Source organism: Notechis scutatus, chromosome 1, assembly GCF_049901735.1.
Source record: "Notechis scutatus isolate UNSWTSFEM ecotype Mainland chromosome 1, rNotScu1.2, whole genome shotgun sequence".
NCBI classification, from domain to species: Eukaryota; Metazoa; Chordata; class Lepidosauria; order Squamata; family Elapidae; genus Notechis; species Notechis scutatus.
This window is the reverse complement of record NC_142009.1, coordinates 216369628-216392824: the sequence shown is the minus strand read 5'-3', so window position 1 is coordinate 216392824 and position 23197 is coordinate 216369628. Positions and strand designations below refer to the sequence as shown.

Sequence of the window (23197 nt, the reverse complement as noted above, 5' to 3'; positions counted from 1 at the left end):
TGTACGATGAGCTGAAAGGAGAGGTTATGCAATATTTGCCAGGTTCCTAAAGCCTTTATAAAGTGGGCTAGCAGTGAAAAGCATTTTCATAATTCAGATGGACTCAAATTTTATTGAATTGTCTTATGTCCAAGTTGGCAAGAACATACCATTCTAAAGTTAATCACAGAACCCATGGTTTTCATAAGATAACCTGAGCTTATGCACAATCACAAGGATAAAACTGAACCAGTCTGGTAGAATCTTTTTTCCCCAGTTATAAACATAAAATGGCTAAGTGTTGAATCTGGAAATCAATCCCCTGAATCTGTGGATGTGGCTGCTTTGTTGATGGCTAACTATCAAAAATTCCAAGAAAACGCACACTCTATTTTAATGATCCTGCCAAATGTGGGGATGACAACATTCCCCTTTCCAGTATAGAACTGATGTGCTAAGCTGGTAGCATGCAAAGGGAAGGAATAGAATGAAATTTGCTGCAGGCTTAGAATGATTCAGATGGCACAACTTGTTCTCAATAAGCCACCCTATTCCCAAAGGAAAGGCTGTCTCATCCGCACACCAAATGGATAACTGAGGAATGAGCTAAGTGTTGTTCTTCTTCCAACCTTCACACAAATGTATGCTTATGTTTGCTGTATAAATTTGGCTATGAACCATTTAATACAAACCACTATTTGATGAAAAATTGTTACAGACAAACCATTAGGGCAAACTCTTTAACATGTTGCACTATGTATCTGGCTTGGAGGAAATAATGGGACCAAAAAAAATATATATCTTTCTACAGAATGATCAACAAGAATGCCAAAGGTTTCTGTAAGGCATTCCCGGCACCACTAGCACCTCCATGGTAGAACGAAGTAAAAAGTGGCAATGAGATACAAAGTAAGTTACAGCAATGGAGTAAAGGATATGCTTCTTCTCCAACCTTGGCAATTTTAAGACCTGTGAACTTCAACTCCCAGAATCCCGCAGCCAGCAAAGCTTAGAGTTGCCAAGATTGGAGACCCCTGTATTAGACTGTAAGTTAATGTATATAAATTTAGTAATAGGGAGGATGAGCAATACCAGCATCATTTTTAGCAATAATAAAGCTTATCCCCTTACAATGATGGCTTCTAATTTAAAAATATAAATGACAATTTGCATTTTCTTCAAGACTATCAAAGCAGTTATTTAATAAAAAGTATTCAAAGATTCCTCAATAATTTTCCATATAAAATGTCAATTTTCCAAATGAGTTAGCTTTGAAACACATTAAACTTTCATGCAACAGCATGAACTTTAAGCCCAAAATTAATGGAGCCTTAAAATGTTTTGAATTTTACATGAACAGATTTTAAGAAAAGTATCTTCAATTTCTCTAAATGCTTATTTTACTAAAAGTATCAACATTTCCTTAACATGTTGCATTTGGATGAATTTGGACAGCAATTTTAAAGCCGTAACAAAAGTTTTTTTTTATCAATATCAATCACAAATTACTTAAAGCTACTAGTGTACTAGTTAGGAATACAAAGGAAAGAAAGGAGGAAGATGTATCACTAAAAAGTAATTTACTTTTTCTATTTTTCACTGTTTTTTTATCTTGTTTTCCTATCTTTGTATATTTTCTTTGTATTTATTCTCTTTGTACTTCAACAATTAAATACAGATTATAAAAACAAATTACCTATAATGTGTGTATTTCAATAGAACAGGGTTTTGGTGGGGAGAAGCATTCAAGAATAGCAAGAGAACATCCAAGTTTGAGGTATTAAGATTACGTTGCATGTTTAAAACACTCATTCACTCTTGTGCAACAATGCAGTATTTTAAGGCCCAACTACATAAAAAAAATCAGTTGTGCAGATTATGCAACTGGTTACAGATATTATCATGGTAACACTGTCTCTTTGTTTAGGCTTGTTGGATATGAATATGATCTTCTCTAAGATCAGGATCAGCAATCTTTAAGAAGCTGATGGCAGTTTAGGCAAATGTTTAAAAGCATTCCAGATAATATTGTTATGATGCAATGTCAGACATGCAAATTTTGAAATAATTCTAATTCTAATCCAAGCATAATGCTTACTTATCTATGACCTTAATTATCAAGGATGTGATGGTAGTTTTTAATCAACAGATTATAGATTCACAAAAAATAAAAAGTTTCACTATAACAAGACATGCTGAAAATGCAATTTCATAGAGTAATGATTTTACCCAAAATTACTACTGTTGATAACTTTAGTAATATTCGAGCAGTCAATCAAGTATTTATTTTGAGTTTCTCAAAATACTACTATTCTGTATTATTTATAACTTGGATTGAGTGTTCATATTTGGGTAGGTTCCTCTTTGCACAAACATTTGGGCACAACTCTAAATAGAAGTTGGAATTATTCAGATTTCTTGTGTTCTTCAGTAACAGAAAGTACTTTTCTTCTCTGATGTAACATGTGAAAATACAGCTGAGGGAAGCCTGAAAAACAACAGAATTGGGCAATTAAAAGTCAGGAGCTTTATCTGTGCACATTTTGATTAGTTTCATATATCCAAAGACTCTCACAAAAAGACATTGGTGCCTCAAAACATGCATTTTTGGTCTTTTTCAATATATCAAGGTAAAAAGCTACTCAGGATATGCTAATTCGCTAAACAGTTTTTCTTTGGACACCTTTCATTTCAATATTCAATTTACTGTATTTTTTTCTCTATGGCACACTGTATGCTTAAAGTAAAGGCTTCTTTAATTAATAAAACAAGTCAAAGCGAAAAGAAAACGATAGCTTCTAGCTTCAATATTCAGAAATTAAACTGTCCTTTCCTCTACTTCCTCTTCTTTCTATTATTCACTTTTATTTGGGCACTGTAAATCTGACCTTCTTTCAAACAAATCTGTATCTCACACAATTATCTCATTCTTGATGTAACAGCTGCAGAAAGTTTTTGTTCAAATAATTTCTGGTTCTCCCCATGAAAAAGCACTGGTTTGATAAGATTTATGCTTCAATTACAGCACAATACAATAAAAATGCTGGCTGTCTAATATCATATCTTCTTCTTCTTTTATGCCTTCGAGGCAGTGCTGACTCCTGGGGGGTGCCTTAGAAAGATTTTCAGAGATGGTATCGTCTAGTAATAGCAAAATGAAATTTGCAATGTTTGTTGTTCAATCAGTGCACCGATTATTACTTTCTAGTTCTAGGAAAACAGATGACAATGGGCTCATCCACCTGACCCTGATTCTGAGATGGACTGCTTACTGTTTGCTAAGGGCACTTCTTCATAGTGCAGGTCCCACCTTGTTGCCAGTTGCTTCTGAAGAAGAATGAAGTGGAATCGAGTGATCCAGCAGAAAAGTGATGTTCTGCTAGGAACAAGAACGTGGAGCTACCCTTGAGGGCTATTTGGAAGCTACAATTGGTCCAAAATGCAGCAGCGCAGACAGTTTGGTAGGATTCTAGGTGGCACATGTAACACTACTCTTAGGTGAGCTGCACCAGCTACCGATCTGGGTGCAATTCAATGTGTTGGTTATTGCCTTTAAAGCCCTTTTTGGTATGGGTCCAGCATATCTGCGGAATTGACTTTTCCCGATGGAATTGGTCCATCCCACTTGTACTGGCAGAAGAGGCTACTACAGATCCCATCAGCCAAGGCATTTCAGTGGATGAGATCCAAGAAAAGAGTTTTTTTCTGCCACGGCTCCTGCTCTTTGGAACATCTTGCCACAAGCGGTAAGACCTGCCCCTCTCTTTTATCCTTCAGAAAGGTCCTTAAAAGCTGGTTCTGAGGACTGGTCTCTCTAAAAACTGGTGGGTTTTTTTTTTTGTTTTTGCACAAGGTGCTTTTCTTGATAAGTGCTACACAGCCCACTGCCCATTCCACTCTGCCAATCTCAAGCACTGTGTAGCCTGTCCCGACCTTCCGCAAAGCCTGTCCCCTTCCTTGCTCCCTTGATGGCGGCTTTCCTTTGCCACCCTCAAGGAAGCATGTGCTTGGATGGGGAGAGGGGTCTCCAACTAAAACTATAGGGAGAACAGCCTTGGAAAGCTGTTGTTTCTGGTGAACAAGAGAAAAGCAAAAACATCATCCCAAACAGTTCAATAGTTATAGTTGTGTAACATTATAAGTTGATATATATATTTTTTATTTAACTTGATATTTATTCTATCATACCAGGATGGCCATGACGAAAGGAGGGTGAGAGACATTCTTGATGTCATCCAGAAATAGGTAGTAAGAAACTCTTGCTGGACAGCACTGCCTTTAATAGCAGCAGCGGGAGCTGCTGCTTACTCACCCTTGAGGCATGAGATAAAAATAATGCTGGTGGGGGAGGCCATCAGTTTTGAAAATGAGATGCTTTCCTGGCTTCCAATGATGGAAGGGAAAAACATGTAAGGAAGGGCCCAATGTGAAATCTGCATATTCCAGCTAATGTGGAAAGTAACCAGAACAAAATGAAGGAAAGGGAGGTTTAGGAAGAGTTTTGTATATTTAACAGATGTATAGCTTTAGCAGATTACCATTATAACAATTGTTGCAGAAACCCCCTTCACAGATAAGGGATCTGTACATTTATGTTCACTGTGGTAATCTTAAACATACACATACAAGTTGGTGTAATGGTTAAGGGGCAGAACTAGGTTGTGGATTACTAGTTGATTTTCAGCCAGAGAACCTTACTAGATAACCGGGGTATATTTTTCACATAGAATTCGGTTAGGGAACAACTCCTGGAATACAGGTCTGAAAATAATCCCGCCAGGCTTTTTGCAAGATTATTCTAGAATACCAACACACAAAATCTTTAACTGCAACAGATCACAAATATTTTCAAATTGTTTTAGATACATAAGGCAAGAAAATATGAACTGAGTCTGTACTTACTTGGAATGTAAGTTAGCATAACCAGGATCAGAAATGTGTAGTAGTCAAATGAAAAATTATATTTGTTAGGTAAACTAATAGAAAATAAACCAGATCGCTTGACAAAGGGAAGAGCAGCATACATTGTGAGCATTTCTCCAGTAACTCCCATTGGATATAGTATGATGAATAAAGTATACCTACAAAACCAAAATAAATATTCACATGGGGATAAAAGTCAGAGAGGCAATTCTAGATATTGAAATTTCAATGACTTAAAGATACACACATTTTATAACCAAATCAATATAAAATTTGTTATAACTGATTAGTTATACCTTGTTTGAGGATAAAATATTCAAAGTTAAATAAACTGCAAATTTTTCATTTCTAGGAACTCAGGATATAATCCAATACACATTTACTCAGATAAAATTTCATTAAAAACACTGGGAACTTCTAGACACAAAAAAGAACTGCTTCATAAGTATAGGTTGTTGCTTCAGTACGATTCTGCAAAGGATTTCCTGAGCATTTCCTTAATCAAAAATAGCAAGACAGTTGAAAGAGGGGACAAACAAAGAAAAGGGAGAGAGAGAGAAGTATGAAGACAAATGGAAGAGTCATTTGACAGGTTAAAAATAAATGAAAGGAAAAGGAGTCCAGTAAGGGAGACTTCTAAATAGAAACAGTTTAACTACAGTACACTAACTGGCTATATGCTTTTGTGCTATACCAATTGTTACTGCAAAATAAAAATGCAATTGTTCATCAATTAGTTCTCTGAATATTCAAAAGAAATAAAATAATGCCCCCTCCATGCATGGGTATAATCTAAATTAGGAAGCAACTGATTCCAATAACCAGTTGCAACTTCTCTTCTCCCTCCAAGCATTCCTGCACATGCCTTATTAAGCAAAATTGATCCAAATCTATTGACTTTCTTCCTTTCCAAGCACAAAAAACAGCAACAATCCTAATATCCCCCTTCTCCTATCTTATAATTAATTGTAAGAAACTGAAAGAGCAGCAAAGGGTATTTTGCAACCCAATCAAACACAACTTCTCCAAGTTCAGCACCCAGATGTCCTTAATGATCTTCAGAGTCAGAGCAATTATAAGGCAGTCAACACATTCCCTATGCAAAGGGCTTTAGATGCAAACCATTTTAACTTCAAAACTCCCTTCTTTGAAATGCTAAATGGGCTGTTCCAATCTTTTTGGAAATATTTCAAATTGGGCCAGACCTGTTTTGAATAGAGGTAGTCCTTAAGTTATGATGGCCATTGGGACTGATCTTGCTAAGTGACATAATTATAAAGTGCAACAACACATAACTGTGTGACTTAGCAATAGTATTTTCGTCTGTCCTGGTTGTCATTGTTAAGTGAGGCCCTCACCTGACCGAGTCTTCTGATTTCCTGCTGGCTTTCTCACTGACTTTACTTGCAGAAAAGCAGCAGGGAATGTCAGAAGTCACAATCACATGACTGTGGCTCACTGCAATCTTGTAAATCACAAACCAGGTACTGAGTGTACCAAATCACAATCATGTGAGCATGGGGATGCTATAACAGCCAGTCCTCCAAGAATTGGTTGCTAAGTCCTTGTTCAGTACTGTGGCAAGTTTAAATGATTGTTGGGTGAGTGACTGCAGTCTGAAGATCACTTATAGAAGACGCTCTGCCTCTGAGCTTGAAATATTATATTACAAAATATTTAAAACATTTCACATCTGGAACAGTATCTCCATGCTCAAAATAAGTGCTTCAAATCCAAACGCTTTTCATGCTCCCATTAAACTCTTTCCTTACATAAAATGTCTAGTGCATTGAAGATGGTGTTTGATTTAGTTGTACGAGGTGCAATGGCAATAAAGTAAACTAAACTAAACTAGTGTCTGCTTGTTTCTCTTCTGCTTCACTGAGCTACTGTTTCTTAAACTGATAATTATTAAGTATTTAATCACCTTACCTGGCCCACTTGATAAAATAAGGAAGGTGGTTTAGTAAACTAAATGTGTAAAAAGAGTAACGGATGATCTCTGTGATCGTCCAGGCGACCACAAAAAGAAGGATGCTGTCTTCACTTTGCACCTATAAAAGATAAATGCAGCTATTGAAAGTGGAAAATAAATTACATATATAATCTAAAATATTAAACCGTGCTTATATTCTTTGACCCCAAGCAGGTGAATCATACCATACAAAATGAGGCTTCGGGATAACCATCCTTCCAATGATTTAAAGCTTTGCATATATAATCACACTAATTCATTCTTGTTTTTTTAAAAGCCATCTCAATTCTCCCTCCAGAACAGACTACAGGAAAATAGTTTTAAAATGATTTTTGCCTCCCCCCATCAATAAGCACTGAAATGGAGTCTTTTAAAAAATTAAAAATGTTGCACAAATGAATCTTCATTTTTTTAAAATATCAACTTCTAATTTGTATTATTATTCTAAAGTGAAATAATTAAAAGACAGCAAATGCAGCAGAAAGAAGGAGTCTATGTAATGCATTGTTGTAAAGAATTCTGGGTGACTTCAGATCAACACAGCTCCTAGCTCTACCAGTCAAAAGATACTGGATGGTTATTCTGTCTTTACTTAACAGATTTTCTATAATAAGAAGAAAAAAAAAGAAATTGTGTGAATAAAAGGAGGGTTCAAGTGGAAAACATTCTTAATAATCCCTGTAAAACTTTGTATTAGAGGCAATTGCATAATAAAAGCTTCATCTGGAAACTATTTCTGTTGTATTATAGAAAAGGATAAAGATTAGGAGAAAATTACATCTTTGGACCAGAGGACAGTAACACTTGTTATCTTTTGGGAATTGTTGCACACTTGGATGCAATGGCTCAGGTGTACAAAAAAAGGAAGGAAGGAAGGAAGGAAGGAAGGAAGGAAGGAAGGAAGGAAGGAAGGAAGGAAGGAGAGAGAGAGAAAGAAAAAAGAGAGAGAAAGAAAAGAAAGAACTGGTTGTTTATTTGTAACTTTGATTTTTGTAAATTATTATCTCTGACTTTACATACAATAAATTGTATCTGTGTCTGGTTAATAACCTATCCAGAATGTTCTACAGACTAGAAAATCAGGAAAATAACTGGATTCTGTCCCTCAATATTTAAGTAAAGGTAGAACTGCTGCCATTTCTCTCAATCTCTCTGAGGACTGCCACTGCATACCGAAATATACTGCATATAGGTAGTCCTCAATCGCCCACTATTCATTTAGTGACTGTTTGGCCCTGAAAAAGGGGACTTAAAATTGATACTCACACTGCTGACCATTGCAGCATCCCCACAGTTATGAGATCAAAATTCAGGGATTTGGCCAACTGGCATGTCTATACAACGGTTGCAGCATTTCACAGTCATATGATGGCCATTTGCAACTTTCCAAGCCAGCTCTTGACAAGCAAAATTAATGGAGGAAGCCAATTCACTTCACAAATACACGATTCACTTAACTGTAGTGATTCGCTTAACAAATCATGGCAAAATGAAGAACACGGGGCCAGAATCTCAGACAGGAGGGAAGTTCAAATATTAGAAAGCATTACTTCGTAGAAAGAGTGGTGGAAGCTTGGAACCAACTTCCAGCAGAGGTAGTTGGGTCAGTCACTAGTAACTGAGTTTAAACATGCTTATGATAAACATATGGCAAAAATTAAAAATAAATAAAACATTTAAAATAATGATTAATTAAAAAGGAAACAAAAAATTCAAAGGGAAGACTTGATAGCCTGCTAGGTCTTTTTCTGCCATCAGTTTTCTATGTTTCTAAAAAAAAGGTTGCAAAATGAGGCATGACTCACTTAACAACTGCCTTGCTTAGCAATTGAAATTCTGGTCCCAATTGTAGTTGTGCAGGTTGACTACCTATACTGAAACTCTCCTGCAGGGAAGGAAGAGAGGACGGTAACCTTAACCTTATCCCTAATTCTCATCCCTATTCTGCGTTGTGGTGTCTGTGACATACATATGGGGAATCAGCCAGCTAATCTATCAGAAAGAAGGGGACAGCTAAAATAATAACTTTAAAAATGTGAGCCTTGCAATCCTACCTTGTTGAAATGAAGGCTCAACTAATACTGCCAAATTAATTAGGCAGGCTGAAACTAGTAGACTGACAGATCTTGGATAAAACAGTACCCCCTCCCCCAAAAAAAGCTGTTAAAATGACCCAAACCTATGTTATATAAGTGAAGGTTCTTGAACTGTTTGAATGTTCAATATTTCTACATAAATATGACCTATAAAACATGAATATTGAAAATTCAAATAGGTTCTTAAACTTTTAAGCGCTGCTGTAAGTGGCCTTGAACTTTCATAGTCACTTAATGGAGATCAAAGAAAGGATTAAGAGCTGCCATCACTCTTCTTTAAAAACACTGAAATGAAACTGAAGTACCTTGCTTTGTGCTAACATAGGAAATGAACAAATGTGGGATTCTTTTAGAAAGGATATGTTTCTGCTGAAGCAAAATGCAACAGACTTCCTAGTGTCAAGGGCATTAAAATATTATTGAAGGAGAGCTGTAGATCTATGAAAAAAATCAGTTATTCATGTAGATGAAATCCTGACACTCCTTTATGCAAAAAGGAAACAATTGGTCATTTAGTCCATATTAAAAAAAATCAAAATTACACTTGTATGATCAGAAGGAACAAGGCTCACTGGTACTATATGTCACTCCAACATGGAGAGAAAACAAAGTACAATCAAGCTTGCAAATTTATTATGTCTCAATAAAGTATCATTGTAGTCTTCCTGAGGAGTCTGTTTCCTGATCAACCATGTAGGGTTGGCATAAATTTTGTAGACCTGATTATGTTTTACTTCAGAAGCCTGCCTGTGTATCTTCTCATATGATCTTGTTTCCCAGGGATCTTTTAGCCCTCTCTGTTTATGTAATTGTTGTCTATTTCTCTCAAGGTTCCCTCACTGACTCTCCAACAGAAACATGCTTATTCTAGGAATTTGGATAGTTCTCCCTCTGAAATAGATTCAATGCCGAAGATATTTGGGGAGCGGATTTTACAGATGGTTATCTCACCAAAGCATTCTGATAGTACAGAATAAGAGGAATGGGGGAAAGAATTGAGGGAGGAGCCATATCACTTGGTACCAATAAAATTGGATTGATGAGGAGTGCTCTAAGGTAAAACTTGGCTGATGCAGACAAAACAATATGGACTTTACCAAGGCAGAGAAGATGAGATAGATGGGACAGTTCTTTCTATAAAAGAATAGCTCAAACAACATCATCCAAGTAACCATGTGATAATGTTTGAATAAAGAACAATGCTTTATGATTGGTTTCTGTGCTAGAAAAGAAGTAAATGATTCTATCTTTGTGATGGTCAAAAGAATACTCTGCCTAAAGTAATCAATGCTTTATATCAATGACATTACTATTAACAATACAAAAAGAAACTTCACTTTAAGGAGACACCTGCATTTTCAGAAACAATATGTAAATTAACAAATTACAGGTTCTAATTTCTTGCAGTATTAAATACATCAATTGTAGTATCATTGCATTAACTGGGCTGTGCAGAGAGAAGAGACTGATATCCCTCACGTTACTAGTAATTACTGAAAAAGCTTTTATTTGCACTGAAAACTTTCCTCTGTGCTATTACTTTTTTAAAAAAAGAAAAAAACTTTGTACAAGACTGCAAACAGTACATTTCATATCATATTAGTCTTTCATTATAAATATTTTGTTAGAGTACATCTTATGTCACCTACTGCCATCTACTGGGCATATGATGAACACTGTTTTACATTCCTCTCTTCCAATGACAAGAGTAATGAACTAAACAATGGCTACTCACAATCAGCTAATGACTGGAAAACCATTTTTAGCATCATTCAAAACTAATAGAGTATCGGAGCTATTATAAATAATCAATGCTGTTACAACAGCAAATAATTCATAGCTTAAAATGAAACACAGCTATCCCTTCATCCACAACCAATAGCTGGTTTAATTTTCTCTCCAATGTCCAAGGTACATAAATATTCTTTCTTTTAAAAATAGTCCTCAGTAAGGAATTCATTTTTTACTGTTGCACAAATAAAAAAAAACAATAAATCTATCAAAATTTAAACATATTTATTTTACTTATTTCTATTCTGCCTTGATTAAAAAAAACTTGGTGGTTTACACAAACCAGTTAAAACTTTCATCGCATAAACTTCTCAGTAAGAACAATAAAACAGTACCCACCAAATATAAGAATGAAAATAATAAAAATAGTAGTTTCCAATTGTGTGATAAAACCAGGGGAAGGCTCTCCAAAACAATTCTGTCTTTAGTAGCTTCCAAAATGTCAACTGGGAGGGGGTTAGAGCCTAATTTCTACTGGGAAGCTGTCCCACAGAGTTGGTGCTGTCACAGAAAGGCAGAGCCCTCCCATTCTCAAAAATACGTGATAAGTAACAATCTCTCTCTTTTTATCTGATCAGTTGGGCCAGTACTGGTTGGAGTAGGTGATCATATAGATATTGGATACCAATAAAGAGCTTCATAGGATAAAACTAGCACCTTTAATTGTACCTGGAAAACTATTGGCAAAACCTTCCTATTTGCTGATGATATTGGAAGAGAGGAAGTATACAGCCTGCTTGTTTTGGACCAACTTAAAGTAGTCTTTAAGGCCCAAGAGTTCGTTATAGTCATCCAATCCAACTAGATGGTGATGATAGGCTCTATTTAGGCACTCCTGCCACAGGTAGGGTCACAAATGGTACAACTAGTTAGAGCCCTGAGTCCAGAAGGGTCTCAAGTCATGAACTTGCTCCCTCCCTGACAGGTTGTGCTCGCTCATCAAGGAAGAATTCTGATGGTGACAGAAAACCTTAATGTATCAACACCAACTCTGACTTACCAGGATTCAACTTCAGTCTATTCTCTCTCATCCCAGATTCCCACAGCCTGCAGGAACTGGTAGGTAATATTAACAGTATCTCTTTCTCAACTGATACCAAACTCCAAGCCATCAGATGATCTCTCTCTCTCCCAGCAGCTTCATATAGATGTTAAATAGCAGGGGACAGAGGAGTGACCTCTAGAGAATCTACACATCAAAGGCCACTCAGCCAACCTCTCCACCCCCACCACCAGAGATTGGAACTGTCCACTGAGGAAGAAAAAGAACCATTACAAACAACACATCCTATCCCAAATATTTGCAGACAGTCCAATAAGGTATCATGATTGATGGCATCAAAAGAAAGGCTGCTGCGGGGGGGGGGGGGGGGGGGGGGGGGGGGGGGGGGGGGGGGGGGGGGGGGGGGGGGGGGGGGGGGGGGGGGGGGGGGGGGGGGGGGGGGGGGGGGGGGGGGGGGGGGGGGGGGGGGGGGGGGGGGGGGGGGGGGGGGGGGGGGGGGGGGGGGGGGGGGGGGGGGGGGGGGGGGGGGGGGGGGGGGGGGGGGGGGGGGGGGAGTAGATCCAATAAATCAGGAGGGATAGATTATCCAAGTCCTGATAAAGGTCTTCTAAGAGAGTGGACAAGGTTGCTTCATTCAATACTGAACCAGAATGCTTAGGTGATCTCCTTCATCAAGAGAGCTGCAAACTTGTTCTGCTACCATCAGCTCAACAACTCCCACAAAAAGATCTCACCAATTGTCCATGTTATTATTAGAAACAATAATCTTAGCATTGCAAACTATCAACATGGGTAGCCATGACTGGAAGTTTTGCTCAATAACATCTGAAAGGAAGATTCACTTGCTTTTTGAGTCTTTCAGCAATACCAAGGGGTTTTTTTTGTTTTGCTAAGCAGGTTAGTTGTCAAGATGCGGATTAAGCTAGATTAAATCGGTGAAATCTCTAAACTCAGTTTTTTTAAAATCATAAGATCTGCTGGGTTCATTCTGCCACATGAAACATAAATTGTCCATCAAAATAATATGCAGAAAGCTAATGACATATCAGTGTTCTGAATAAGAGCTTTACAGTACTGGACCCTAAGCTTTCCCCCACCAACTAAAGATTATGAGAATAATGTAAAGATATTAAAGTTAAGCAATGCCTGACACGTTAAGAAAACAAAATGTAATCAAGCCTGATTAACTCCTGGTTTGCAATACCCTTGAATGCTGGCACATTGTCTTCAATCTGGCATTACATCAAGTTTTGGCTTTAATTCACATTTGCTTGCCATACTGGTTTAAAGGGAAATCACACAAGGCACTCCTATCTTTGAATCACTTGTCTTCCCTAATGAAAAGTAAGAAAGCAGGATTTAAATTTAAGATTTGGCAGGTTTTTTTTTCTTCAATTCAACTTTTAAAAGAGGGGGAGAAAAGACAGAACAAGTTAACAATGTTATCATCTTAGTAGAACAAGCACATTCCTCGAGCATCACTGGACTCATGCAATTAATATTATGCAATAAACATCAGAAAGCATCCAAGAAAAGATTAGAAGAACAATCTGCTATCATATATTTGATACCAAAACAAATAATTCCTTCATTAGACTGGTAAATAAATTAAGATAGCTTTATCCTGGTTTGAGAGAAAATTATATTCAAGAGAAATCTGATCAAAATTATTAAAGAGTCTCTCACTAAAAGACTTGAAAAAGACATGAAAGATTTATGCAAGAGATGAAACACATGCATCTTACAACATTCTCAATAGTTGAACTTGTTCAAAGAACTCAGGTATGTAGACAGCCTTTCAAAAAAGAAATGTAGAATGCTTTCATAACAATGCAAGCAACTATTTTTTTCAAAGAAAACAATACATCCTTTCAACTAGCCTGGGCTACTTAAGTAATCAATCAATAAAATTACACTCTATTACAGCTACAATTTTAATTTTGGATGTTTGTGTTCTACAATCCAGTTCTTACTATGCTATAGTTAAGATATTGGAATTATTTCTAATCATATGTTTAAATTATATTAATACAATTGTGTATTCCAATGGAATCTACATCAAAGCTGCTTAGTTTTGAAAAATAGATCCTCTCTCAATTCTTCTAGCAGACTTGCTAGAAATCATCATCATCATCATCATCATCATTGTCTTTTAACAACCTCATAATCCCTTGAGGGGTGAAGTCTGGGCAACTGAATGGAGCTACTGCACCACCCTAGCAGTTACTTAAAAAGATATTTTTTTTCTTTATATAGATTTTTTTATTGGGAGCTGCTCAAAGTCACTTAGAAAGATATCTGGCCATACAACCTGAATAAATAATAATGATAAGTTTGGTTTATGGAAAATTGAATGCAATAAATGAAACCAATGAAGTAAAAAATGAAACTGTTCATGGGAATGTTGATTGTCCTTTCCAAACAATGAATTGGATCATGACCCCTAGTTTTCTTCAAGCCTACTGAATCTCACTTGAAATATATTAAATGGCAACAAAACGATGTCTACCAAAAAGCATTCTAAATTACATGTCCACGGTGTTGAAATATGACATTAAAACTAACAGTACTGAAAAGGTTATTTGTTTACCACATGTCTACATACACATCTATTATCAGCAAAAGAGATTATATAGTGGTGTCCATAGTGAACAGAGATAGGAGCTTCATGATAAAGGATGAATAAAATAGTTCAATCTCAACTCACCTCTTTTACACTGTGGACTATACCCCATGTCAAAAAAACTCTTGACATGATTTGGAAAGCAGTCAAGACAACAGAAGAAGGAACAATCCCTGTAAAGACAATTTAGATTTACTACATTTTTGAGCTCCTAAACTACCCACCCACCCTTTAATAGTAATCTAATTTGGAAAGAGATAGTGTTATGAAAATTAATTTTAATGTTTTAATATTAAAATATTGTTAAATATTCTTTTCTTGGTTTCAAAATTTCTCTCATGTCTGAATGTTGGATCGGAGATGAAAACACAAGGTTTGCTATGACTTTCAAGTAATAAATTTGATAAACACATGACTAGTTTCCCTTCTGATTATCAGATGCCAGAGCTAAAAGAACAACAGATATTATGTCCCATGTAACATACTTGAATGAGATTCCTAGATGCTGGTGCCAAGCACAGAAGGAAACAAACACCCAGTAAGGCAATTACAACAATAGCATTTTCAAATGACTTTTTTTGCTGAACAGCAAACTCTTGTTTATGAAACAACACTTATCTCTGATAGTAAAGGGACAATGTCAAATCTGAATATATGACTAATGAATATTCAACTGCCTATGACAGATGTTGAAGGAAATATATATTTTCCCAGTACTTTTATTTTCATGACACCAATGATTGTTTAATAATTCAATAATTAAAATTCAAACATTTCCACTGAAATGTCTGAATAGCATTAACTAATTAATAACTCTGGAAGAGGCAATAGATGAAAGATTTTTCATGTGTAAAACTCATGTCTTTCTATAAATTAATTCAGTTTAATATTAGTAAAGGGATATCAGTTCTCACTTGTAAACATTTGTGCATACATGAAGCACTATTTCTAATTAATTTCTCACAATCAAATTTTGCTTTAGATTTTGTCACTGAGTTATTAGATGCATATATGTAGAAAGTTTGTTTTTGTATAAATAATAATAACAACAACAACGACAACCATTGACCCTGCTAAGGAACGGATCTTCAATACAGGATAGGGAAAATGCATCAATGGCAGCAATTCCTTTGCTAAAGATTCCAGGAGTACTGGAGTCAGCAAGCCCACTTGTTCTGATAGACTCTGCAAGTTCACAGGATCCCTCAACTGTTTTCTGATAGCAACAGACTCAGATATTGTATTCAGGCCCTTGGCCTAAAGCAGAGGTCCTTCATGAAGATCCAGTCAAGAACTGCACAAATCTGAGACTGGCCAAAAGGCATTGGGGCTGGGGGCAAGAGGAGAGCAGACTACTATCCTATGAGTCTCAGCTGTGGACCAGGCAGAGGTTCAGCATTACTTATTAATGGCCATCCTTCTCTTTCGGCAATGCTGAGGACAACTTAATTAAAACCCATCTCTTGACTATCCTGATCTTATTAACTCTTCCTTCTCCTTTGGATTCCCCTTCTGACTCGTCTCCAACCCTGTTTGTCTGTTTGTCCCAGGACAGTGATCTCTTCTCAGAGGTCCTGCAAAAGGACTTTTTCCAGCTAGTTACAATAAAACCTAAGCTTGATTATTTCTAGCCTGACAATTGAAATAGCATGCTCATTTGCTTTCTGGCAGCCAGGTCAGCTATTTAAAAAAAAGTGTGTGTGTGTGTGTGTGTGTGTGTGTGTGACTTTGCTGTGATGAGGCTAGAAGAACTGAAAATTGGATCACATTTGCAACTTATACGTAAATTGCTTCAAAATGCTGAATTTTATTTTGGCAAACTTTAATGTTTATACCTAACAGTTGTTCTATAAGCAGTATGAAGCAGAAATAGACCAATTTTTATTATTAAATAATTAACACCATAATAAAATCTATATTCAATACAAGCAATAAACATAAAACGTTGAAATAACTTGTTAGTCTGAACATGTAATTCTTACTTTTGAAAAAAATGATTATATTTGCATATTCAAATGCATGTTTAAAACAAAAATAAAGAAAATCAAATGCTGAGAAACTGGATGTATGTCATGCTATATATAGTTGCAATTCCTTTAAATGACTGGGCAGAGAATATGAGTAGAATTCCCACCTTGCCTTCCAAAATAGAGATATTAAATATTTAATTTAAAAACTTACCTACTGCACAATGCACGATCTAAAAAAAAAAGTCAGAAATAATTAAGACTTTTCACATTTGTAGCACATTTTGCTTTACCACAACAGTATCATGATTATGACTAAGAACATTGTTCTTGAATAGTATCTCCACCAGTCATTTTTATCATAACATATATCTCTCATCTGTTCAATAATAATTTTGTGAAATTTTAATCTCACCAATGACTAATTTCCCCATTTACAATTCTGCTGTGCTGAAAAGCCACCTTTTAGAAAACTATGTTATTAGAAAAAGATTGACTTTTATCTCTTTTAAAAGAGATTCTGGGGTTCTCAAACATCATTCTTCCTTGTTCATGAGACAATGATCATTGTCAGATCAGAACTTATTCCATGAAATAAAGCAATCCCTCCTTTGTATGCATTATTGGGAAGAAAAGTAAATGACAGGTTGGGCTACTGTTGAGATATCAGAACCATCTTTAAAAAGTATTTAATTTTCTCTGATGAACTCTCTATCAATAGAATATTTCTTCTTTATACTGTGATAAAAAAAGCATGAAAAGTCTCTAATTTGACATTTTTACCAAGTATGTCAAATGTCTAAACTTTAATTTCAAAGGAAAACACATTCACTTGAAAGTAATAATTTTATCATGTCAGTCTCTTTGTTGCACCTGATATCATTATGCTTCCTATTATGCTTATGTTTTATCAATTTTTTTTCATTTGACAGAATAAACCTTGGAAAAAGATAATGCATTTAAAAGGGATAGTAATTAATCAAACATTACAACAAAGGAATAAGTTGAAATGCCTAGGGAAGTGATGGCAAATCTTTTTGGGTTGGTGTGACAAAAAAAAATAAATCAGAAAATGCCTATCTTGACTCTACTGGCATCCTCGAGAAAAAAAAGGTCTCTCTGGACCTCCTCTTCAAACTGTCCTTTCCTCTCTAGACCCTCTGGAAATTGCACAATTTTTGGACACCTCAGAGCTGTGTGAGTTCAAAGGCCTTTCCACACCCTTTGAATGTGCAATTTTTGGATGTTTCGGGTTGCACAAGAACAAGGCCTTTTTGCACAACTTCCAAAGGGCTCCTGGCATGTCACCAAATGTCATGTCATCTCTGACATACATTTCACAGATTTGCCATCACTGGCCTAGGGTTTGAAGACTGTGATAAACCTACCTCAAGCAAAGCTCCAGTCTGGAAGAATTTCAAAGGCTTTTCTATTGAATGATAGAGTTTATGATAGCTACCTGTTGCAAGGTATGCTCTGACTAAACCAACTGCTATAACAAGCCACCTAGAAGAAAAAGAGAGAAAAACACGGTGATGTTTTTCTTGAAGTAGCAATAGGAACAGCACTTAGGCTTATATACCGCTTTACAGTGCTTTATAGCCCTCTCTAAGCGGTTTACAGGGTCAGCATATTGCCCCCAACAATCTGGATCCATGCAACAGATACTATGAAATATTTTGAGAGTAATATAATAAAATAAGTAATTCAGCATTATATTCCATCGAGAAAGAAATATATTTTACCAGTCTGATTGCTGAAAAAACTGTGAATTATAGTCAACAGTTACAACTGCAAAGCTAAAAATGAGCTTCTTTTAAATATTTTAAATAGCAGCAAATAGCACCTGTATTAATTGAAGATTAGGAATAAAACTGAGTCTAAATCCATTAGGTTTTGATCACTTCACTCATTTATCCAACACAGAGCTCTCCTATGAAGTTTAACAATGTCATGCAATGTTGTATGAAGAGCAGAATTCAATATTAAATGTCTCCAAGGAAACAAAGTACAAGTGCACATCATCAAATAAATTGTGTTCTACTACGACTACTTTACTAGCTACTTTTTACTGGGATCTAGTAGATCTAATAAGACTTGCCAAGTAATTATATACACTTCAAAAACTTATTTTCTTAGAAAGTTGGTGACATGCATTGTTTGGTGTTGGTGTTATGCATGTCAGCCTTTTTGTAAAAAAAAAATCTGGTAGGACCTGGAAACAAGTGAGTACTTGCAGGCTTAACATCAATGGGAACTAGACTGGGAATTATCTTAATTTAAAATTACTATGTGAATTATTTAGCAAACTCATAATGAACCAACTTAGTCACGTTCATCATTATGTATGGCTAAGCACCCATAGGGGAAATTCAGGAGGCACAGTGTTGTGCTGGCTTTAGATTTCTGCACTTTGTAACTTGAATTCTTTAAAACGATAAGGTTAAAGGCATAAGGTTCCTGCCTTGAGCAGAGGCTTGGCCAGAAAACTTCCAAGGTCCCTTCCAGCCTTATGATTCTGTTTCTAAAAGCAGAATGTGTTCATTTGATGTTTGAGATAACATTGCTAGAGAAATCTATTCTACCCAATTTAAAGTGTCACAAAATTGTTACTGAAACACATCTTTAAGAAACATCTACTAATCCCTGGAAAGTAGAGAGCTCTAGAGATTTAGAGACAGTTTTGGAATGAATGAAAATGATCTGCAACTTAATATAGACAAGACAGAAACTGATGATGGGAAAATACATTTTAGCTAGAGCGGTTCATCCAGTTCTGAATGGAACTGCATACTCTCTGGAAGTTCCAGATCATCATTTGGGGTCTTGCAGAAATTACAAGATTGTGGTATCACATGAAAGCTGTGATAATGACTATATTTGTAGAGTTAGGCTCACTAACATGCTTCCAGACATTTCCCATTTAATACCTTCTGACCTAAAGTTATAAACAATCCATGAAGTTTCGTATCCTATCTTTTTTTTACCTTTTACTTAAATAAACTGAATGGAAAATTGGCACGCTAAAAAGTAAAGTACTGGCTTGTAGATTTACCTTTACTACAATTCTTGTATTGGTATTTTTACAAAATATTTTTTTTTAAAAGGGAGTGACTATAGTATCAAATTTTGTGTGGAAATATATCCACCTACCCAGAAAATAAGGCAAAGATAATCAGATAATTGATGCAAGGAAAAATTCTTATGAGAAGCATTGTTCATAATTAACTTTTCTCACTATCATTCTGCTTCTTCAAAAAATCCCACTTATTACGCTCACATTTATTTGCTGCCCATCTTGCAGTTCAAAGCAACTCTGAGCAGCTTAGTGACTTAATTGTTTACCTTGTGGATACATGCATGGATTTGTGGTGCATCAGCATAGAGAAACAGCACCTATTTCTCACCCTGTGCAAATACATCCAAAGCAAATGATACTTTAGTTCAAGGGTCTTCAAACTTGGCAAGTTTGAGACTTGTGGTCTTCAACTCCCAGAATTCCTGAGCTAACATGACTGGAGGAGGAATTCTGGGAGTTGAAGTCCACAAGTCTTAAAGCTGTCAAGTTTGAAGAGCCCTGCTTTAGTCAACAAGCAGTTCTATAGTGACAGTGATCACTGAGCACTGATCTCTTGGCTGTTCTCTCTTTCTTTAGATAGTGATAAGGTGATAGTAGAAGTGATACAATCCAAAAAATGGTTGCAAATGATGCTGATTATACTGAAAGACAACCTGCTGACATTTAGAACTGACACCCAAATCAACCAATACACACCTCATATATTCTGAGTATGTTCCTACCACATGTATGCTCAATCCTGGAACCTTAATGTTGTATGTACTGTTGTAACACAGAAATTTGTAATGTACCCCAAACATATCAGATTCAAATGATTGCTTTATTGTGATTAGAATCTAACAATTATTTCTACAGTGCAATTCTATAAGCAAACAGAAAGAACAAATGCATTTTAACAAACATGGCACATAGCTATCTTACAATATCCAGGTGATAGTTTCAGAAAGTGATGATGAAATAGCCCCAATCAATTTAAGGAGCTAACAAAAGTTATTCTGCAGATAATCCAAAACATTACCAGAATTTTAGAAAATGCCAAATGCCCAATGTTAATCAGCATAATACTATATTTTAGACTTCAAATGCTTTAAAAAAATCAAGGGCACTACTTACAATTATTTCCAGCTTTTGTTACTGTAAAATCCTAATCCCTCTACTTTCCCCCACCCCCACCCACCAAAGGTGTGTTTTACCTGTGATGTCTCCATCCCTAAGAGCTGAACCTGATATTTCTAAAGAGAATTGCTTAAGGCTTGCCACAGATGCAAGCTTTGATGGCTACAGCATTTCCCAGAGCCTAAGCTGAACGCTTCAGCCTCCATAATCGCCTCCTAAGTGTACACGTCAAGCCTCGAGAACATTATTACCACATGAAAAGCATGATAAAGAAAGCTCTTTGGGGAAGGAAACGCTCGCATATTATACAATGACTTCCGACTTAGAAATAAAAATATTTCTTATTAAATCACCAAGCTGGGTTCCTCAGTAAAGGATCCCCAAGAGGAGAGGCGCCTGCTTATGTGCATCTCCAAATTTTTACCGGGGTAAAGGCAAGGAGAGGCACGTTCAAAGGAGCAAAGGCCATTACGCCCAGGGGAGGGAAAGGAGAAATGTCAGGGGAGGCAGAGGGCCGCCGGGTTCCCCCGAGAAGAAGCGGCCCCCAGCACACGCCCTCCTTCCCGCGCCCCGAAGCCGAGCCCACCCACCCGTCAAGAGTGCGCCGGCGCTCACTCACCCGGCGGTCATGACCACGTTGTAAAGGACTAGATAGGCCGTCGCTAAGGCGCCGGGGCCTCTCCGCCGCCGGCCGCCGGCCTGCTGAAGCTGCGGGCTTTTGCTCTCGGAGCCGCTCTCTGGCCGGCGGCCGCTCCCGCTGCAGCTCCCGGACGCCGCCATGGCGCCGCTTCAACTGCTTCCCCTGTGCCGGGAGAGCGCGAGGCCAGGCGCGCGAGGCGGAGCTTGAGCGAGGCGGCCGCCCAGGAGGGCCTCGCCTCCCGCGGCGTCACGCGGGCTCGTCCTGGGGAGGTGGGGAGGAAGAGAACGAGGCCGCACGGCCAGGGGGGAAGAGTAGCGGCTGGGGCTGCTTTGCTGTGGCCGGAGGCTGAGCGGGTGCATCGGGAGCCTGCACCAATGCGCTGTAAATCCTCGGCGTGCATTTTGGCTGGCTTATTCTTCACCCCGGCTTGACTCGGATTCCTCCTTTCTTACCACCTTTCCGGCGTCTGTTATTTGGACCCTATCTAGTGGACCAATAAGTAACAATAACAAGGGACCTTGGAGGTCTTCTAGTCCAACCCCTATACCTTTTGAGACAAATAGTTGTTTGTTTATTTATTTATTTTATTTTATTTGTCAATCACAAGATAATAGGTATAAGTATAAACATAGTTATGAATACATGAAATGGATACATATAAGAAAAATAAAAAGAAACAATAGGGCAGGGACGGTAGGCACATTGGTGCGCTTATGCACGTCCCCTACAGACCTCTTAGGAAAGGGGTGAGGTCAATAGTAGACAGTGTAAGGTTAAAGTTTTGGGGGTTTGGAGAAGAAACCACAGAGTCAGGTAGAATATTTCAGACATTGACCACTCTGTTGCTGAAGTCGTATTTCCTGCAATCAAGTTTGGTGCGATTAACCTTGAGTTTGTATCTATTGTGTGCTCTTGTATTGTTATGGTTGAAGCTGAAGTATTCATTGACAGGTAGGACACTGCAATATATAATTTTATGTACTATATTTAGATCGGACTGAAGGCAGCGTAGTTCTAGTTTTTCTAGGTCTAGAATTTCGAGTCTGGTGGCATAAGGTATTCTGCAACTAGTAGAGGAGTGGAGAACTCTTGTGAAATATTTCTGGACTTTCTCAAGTGTGTTAATATCAATATAATTAATATAATTATATATATAAATATGTAATTAATATAATTGTTTGGTCTCTTCTTGAAAACTTCCAGTGTTGGAGCACCCACAACTTCTGGAAGGAAAGCTCACCAGATCAGACATTTAAAAAAAGAAATAATGTTTTATTTATTGATGTCTTTGTTTATTTATTAAATGTATATGCCTACCCCTTTTGCAAAGCAGCTCTGAGTGGCAATCGTAAATATTAAAATATTAAAAATATTTGTAATAGACTTTGCCTGTCTTCCAGGTCTCCCTGAAAAGGAAGAAACAACGTGACTCCACCAATTTACTGCAAGGCTGGCTGTTAGGAATGGACTGGTTTCTCTTGGGTGAGAGCCAGAGAGGCTGAGAGGTAGTGAAACTATAATGCCACGAGTCGCCTGGCTTCTCCCAGGGACGGTTGGTGAGGACAACAGGAAGTTCCCTGTTATTCCTGATCTTTGGGGATCTGGTTTGGGGGATCAAGCTTCAGGGGGCCCTGAATAAAGTGAATTATCTGGATCTTTTTCAGTCAGAACTCAGACCCAGGTATGGGATAGAAACAGCATTGATTATGGATGGTCTCTGGCATGGGCAGGATGGAGGTTGCCTATTGACCTCTCAGCATCAAATGTGGTGCCATCAAATGTGGTATCCTGGAGTGGCTCAGAGGATTGGCAGCGGGCAGCCTGGTTACCTGCCTCCCTTATTTGTGGTCAGTTATGGAAAGTGGCAACTAGGAAGGAGAGGCACACCCTTGGCCTACATGGGTTGCCACATGGTTGAGAGATCTTCCTTTTCTTATTGAACATTTACTCACATGAGACTGTTTGGTGAGCTTATCCTCAGCCATGGGATGAGGTATCATGGTGA

The 23197-nt window shown here is 37.4% G+C and overlaps 1 protein-coding gene across 1 annotated transcript; it reads right to left on the bottom strand.

The window, feature by feature from the left end:
• Positions 1-92: 92 nt before the first annotated feature.
• HACD2 (3-hydroxyacyl-CoA dehydratase 2) lies at positions 93-21347 on the bottom strand. Its single transcript, XM_026665454.2, has 7 exons — positions 21172-21347; positions 17746-17863; positions 16572-16590; positions 14475-14563; positions 6835-6956; positions 4882-5060; positions 93-2467 (listed from the first exon to the last, which is right to left on the bottom strand). The coding sequence occupies exons 1-7, from the start codon at positions 21330-21332 to the stop codon at positions 2385-2387; spliced, it is 771 nt and encodes a 256-aa protein (XP_026521239.1). The 5' UTR covers positions 21333-21347; the 3' UTR covers positions 93-2384.
• Positions 21348-23197: the final 1850 nt, after the last annotated feature.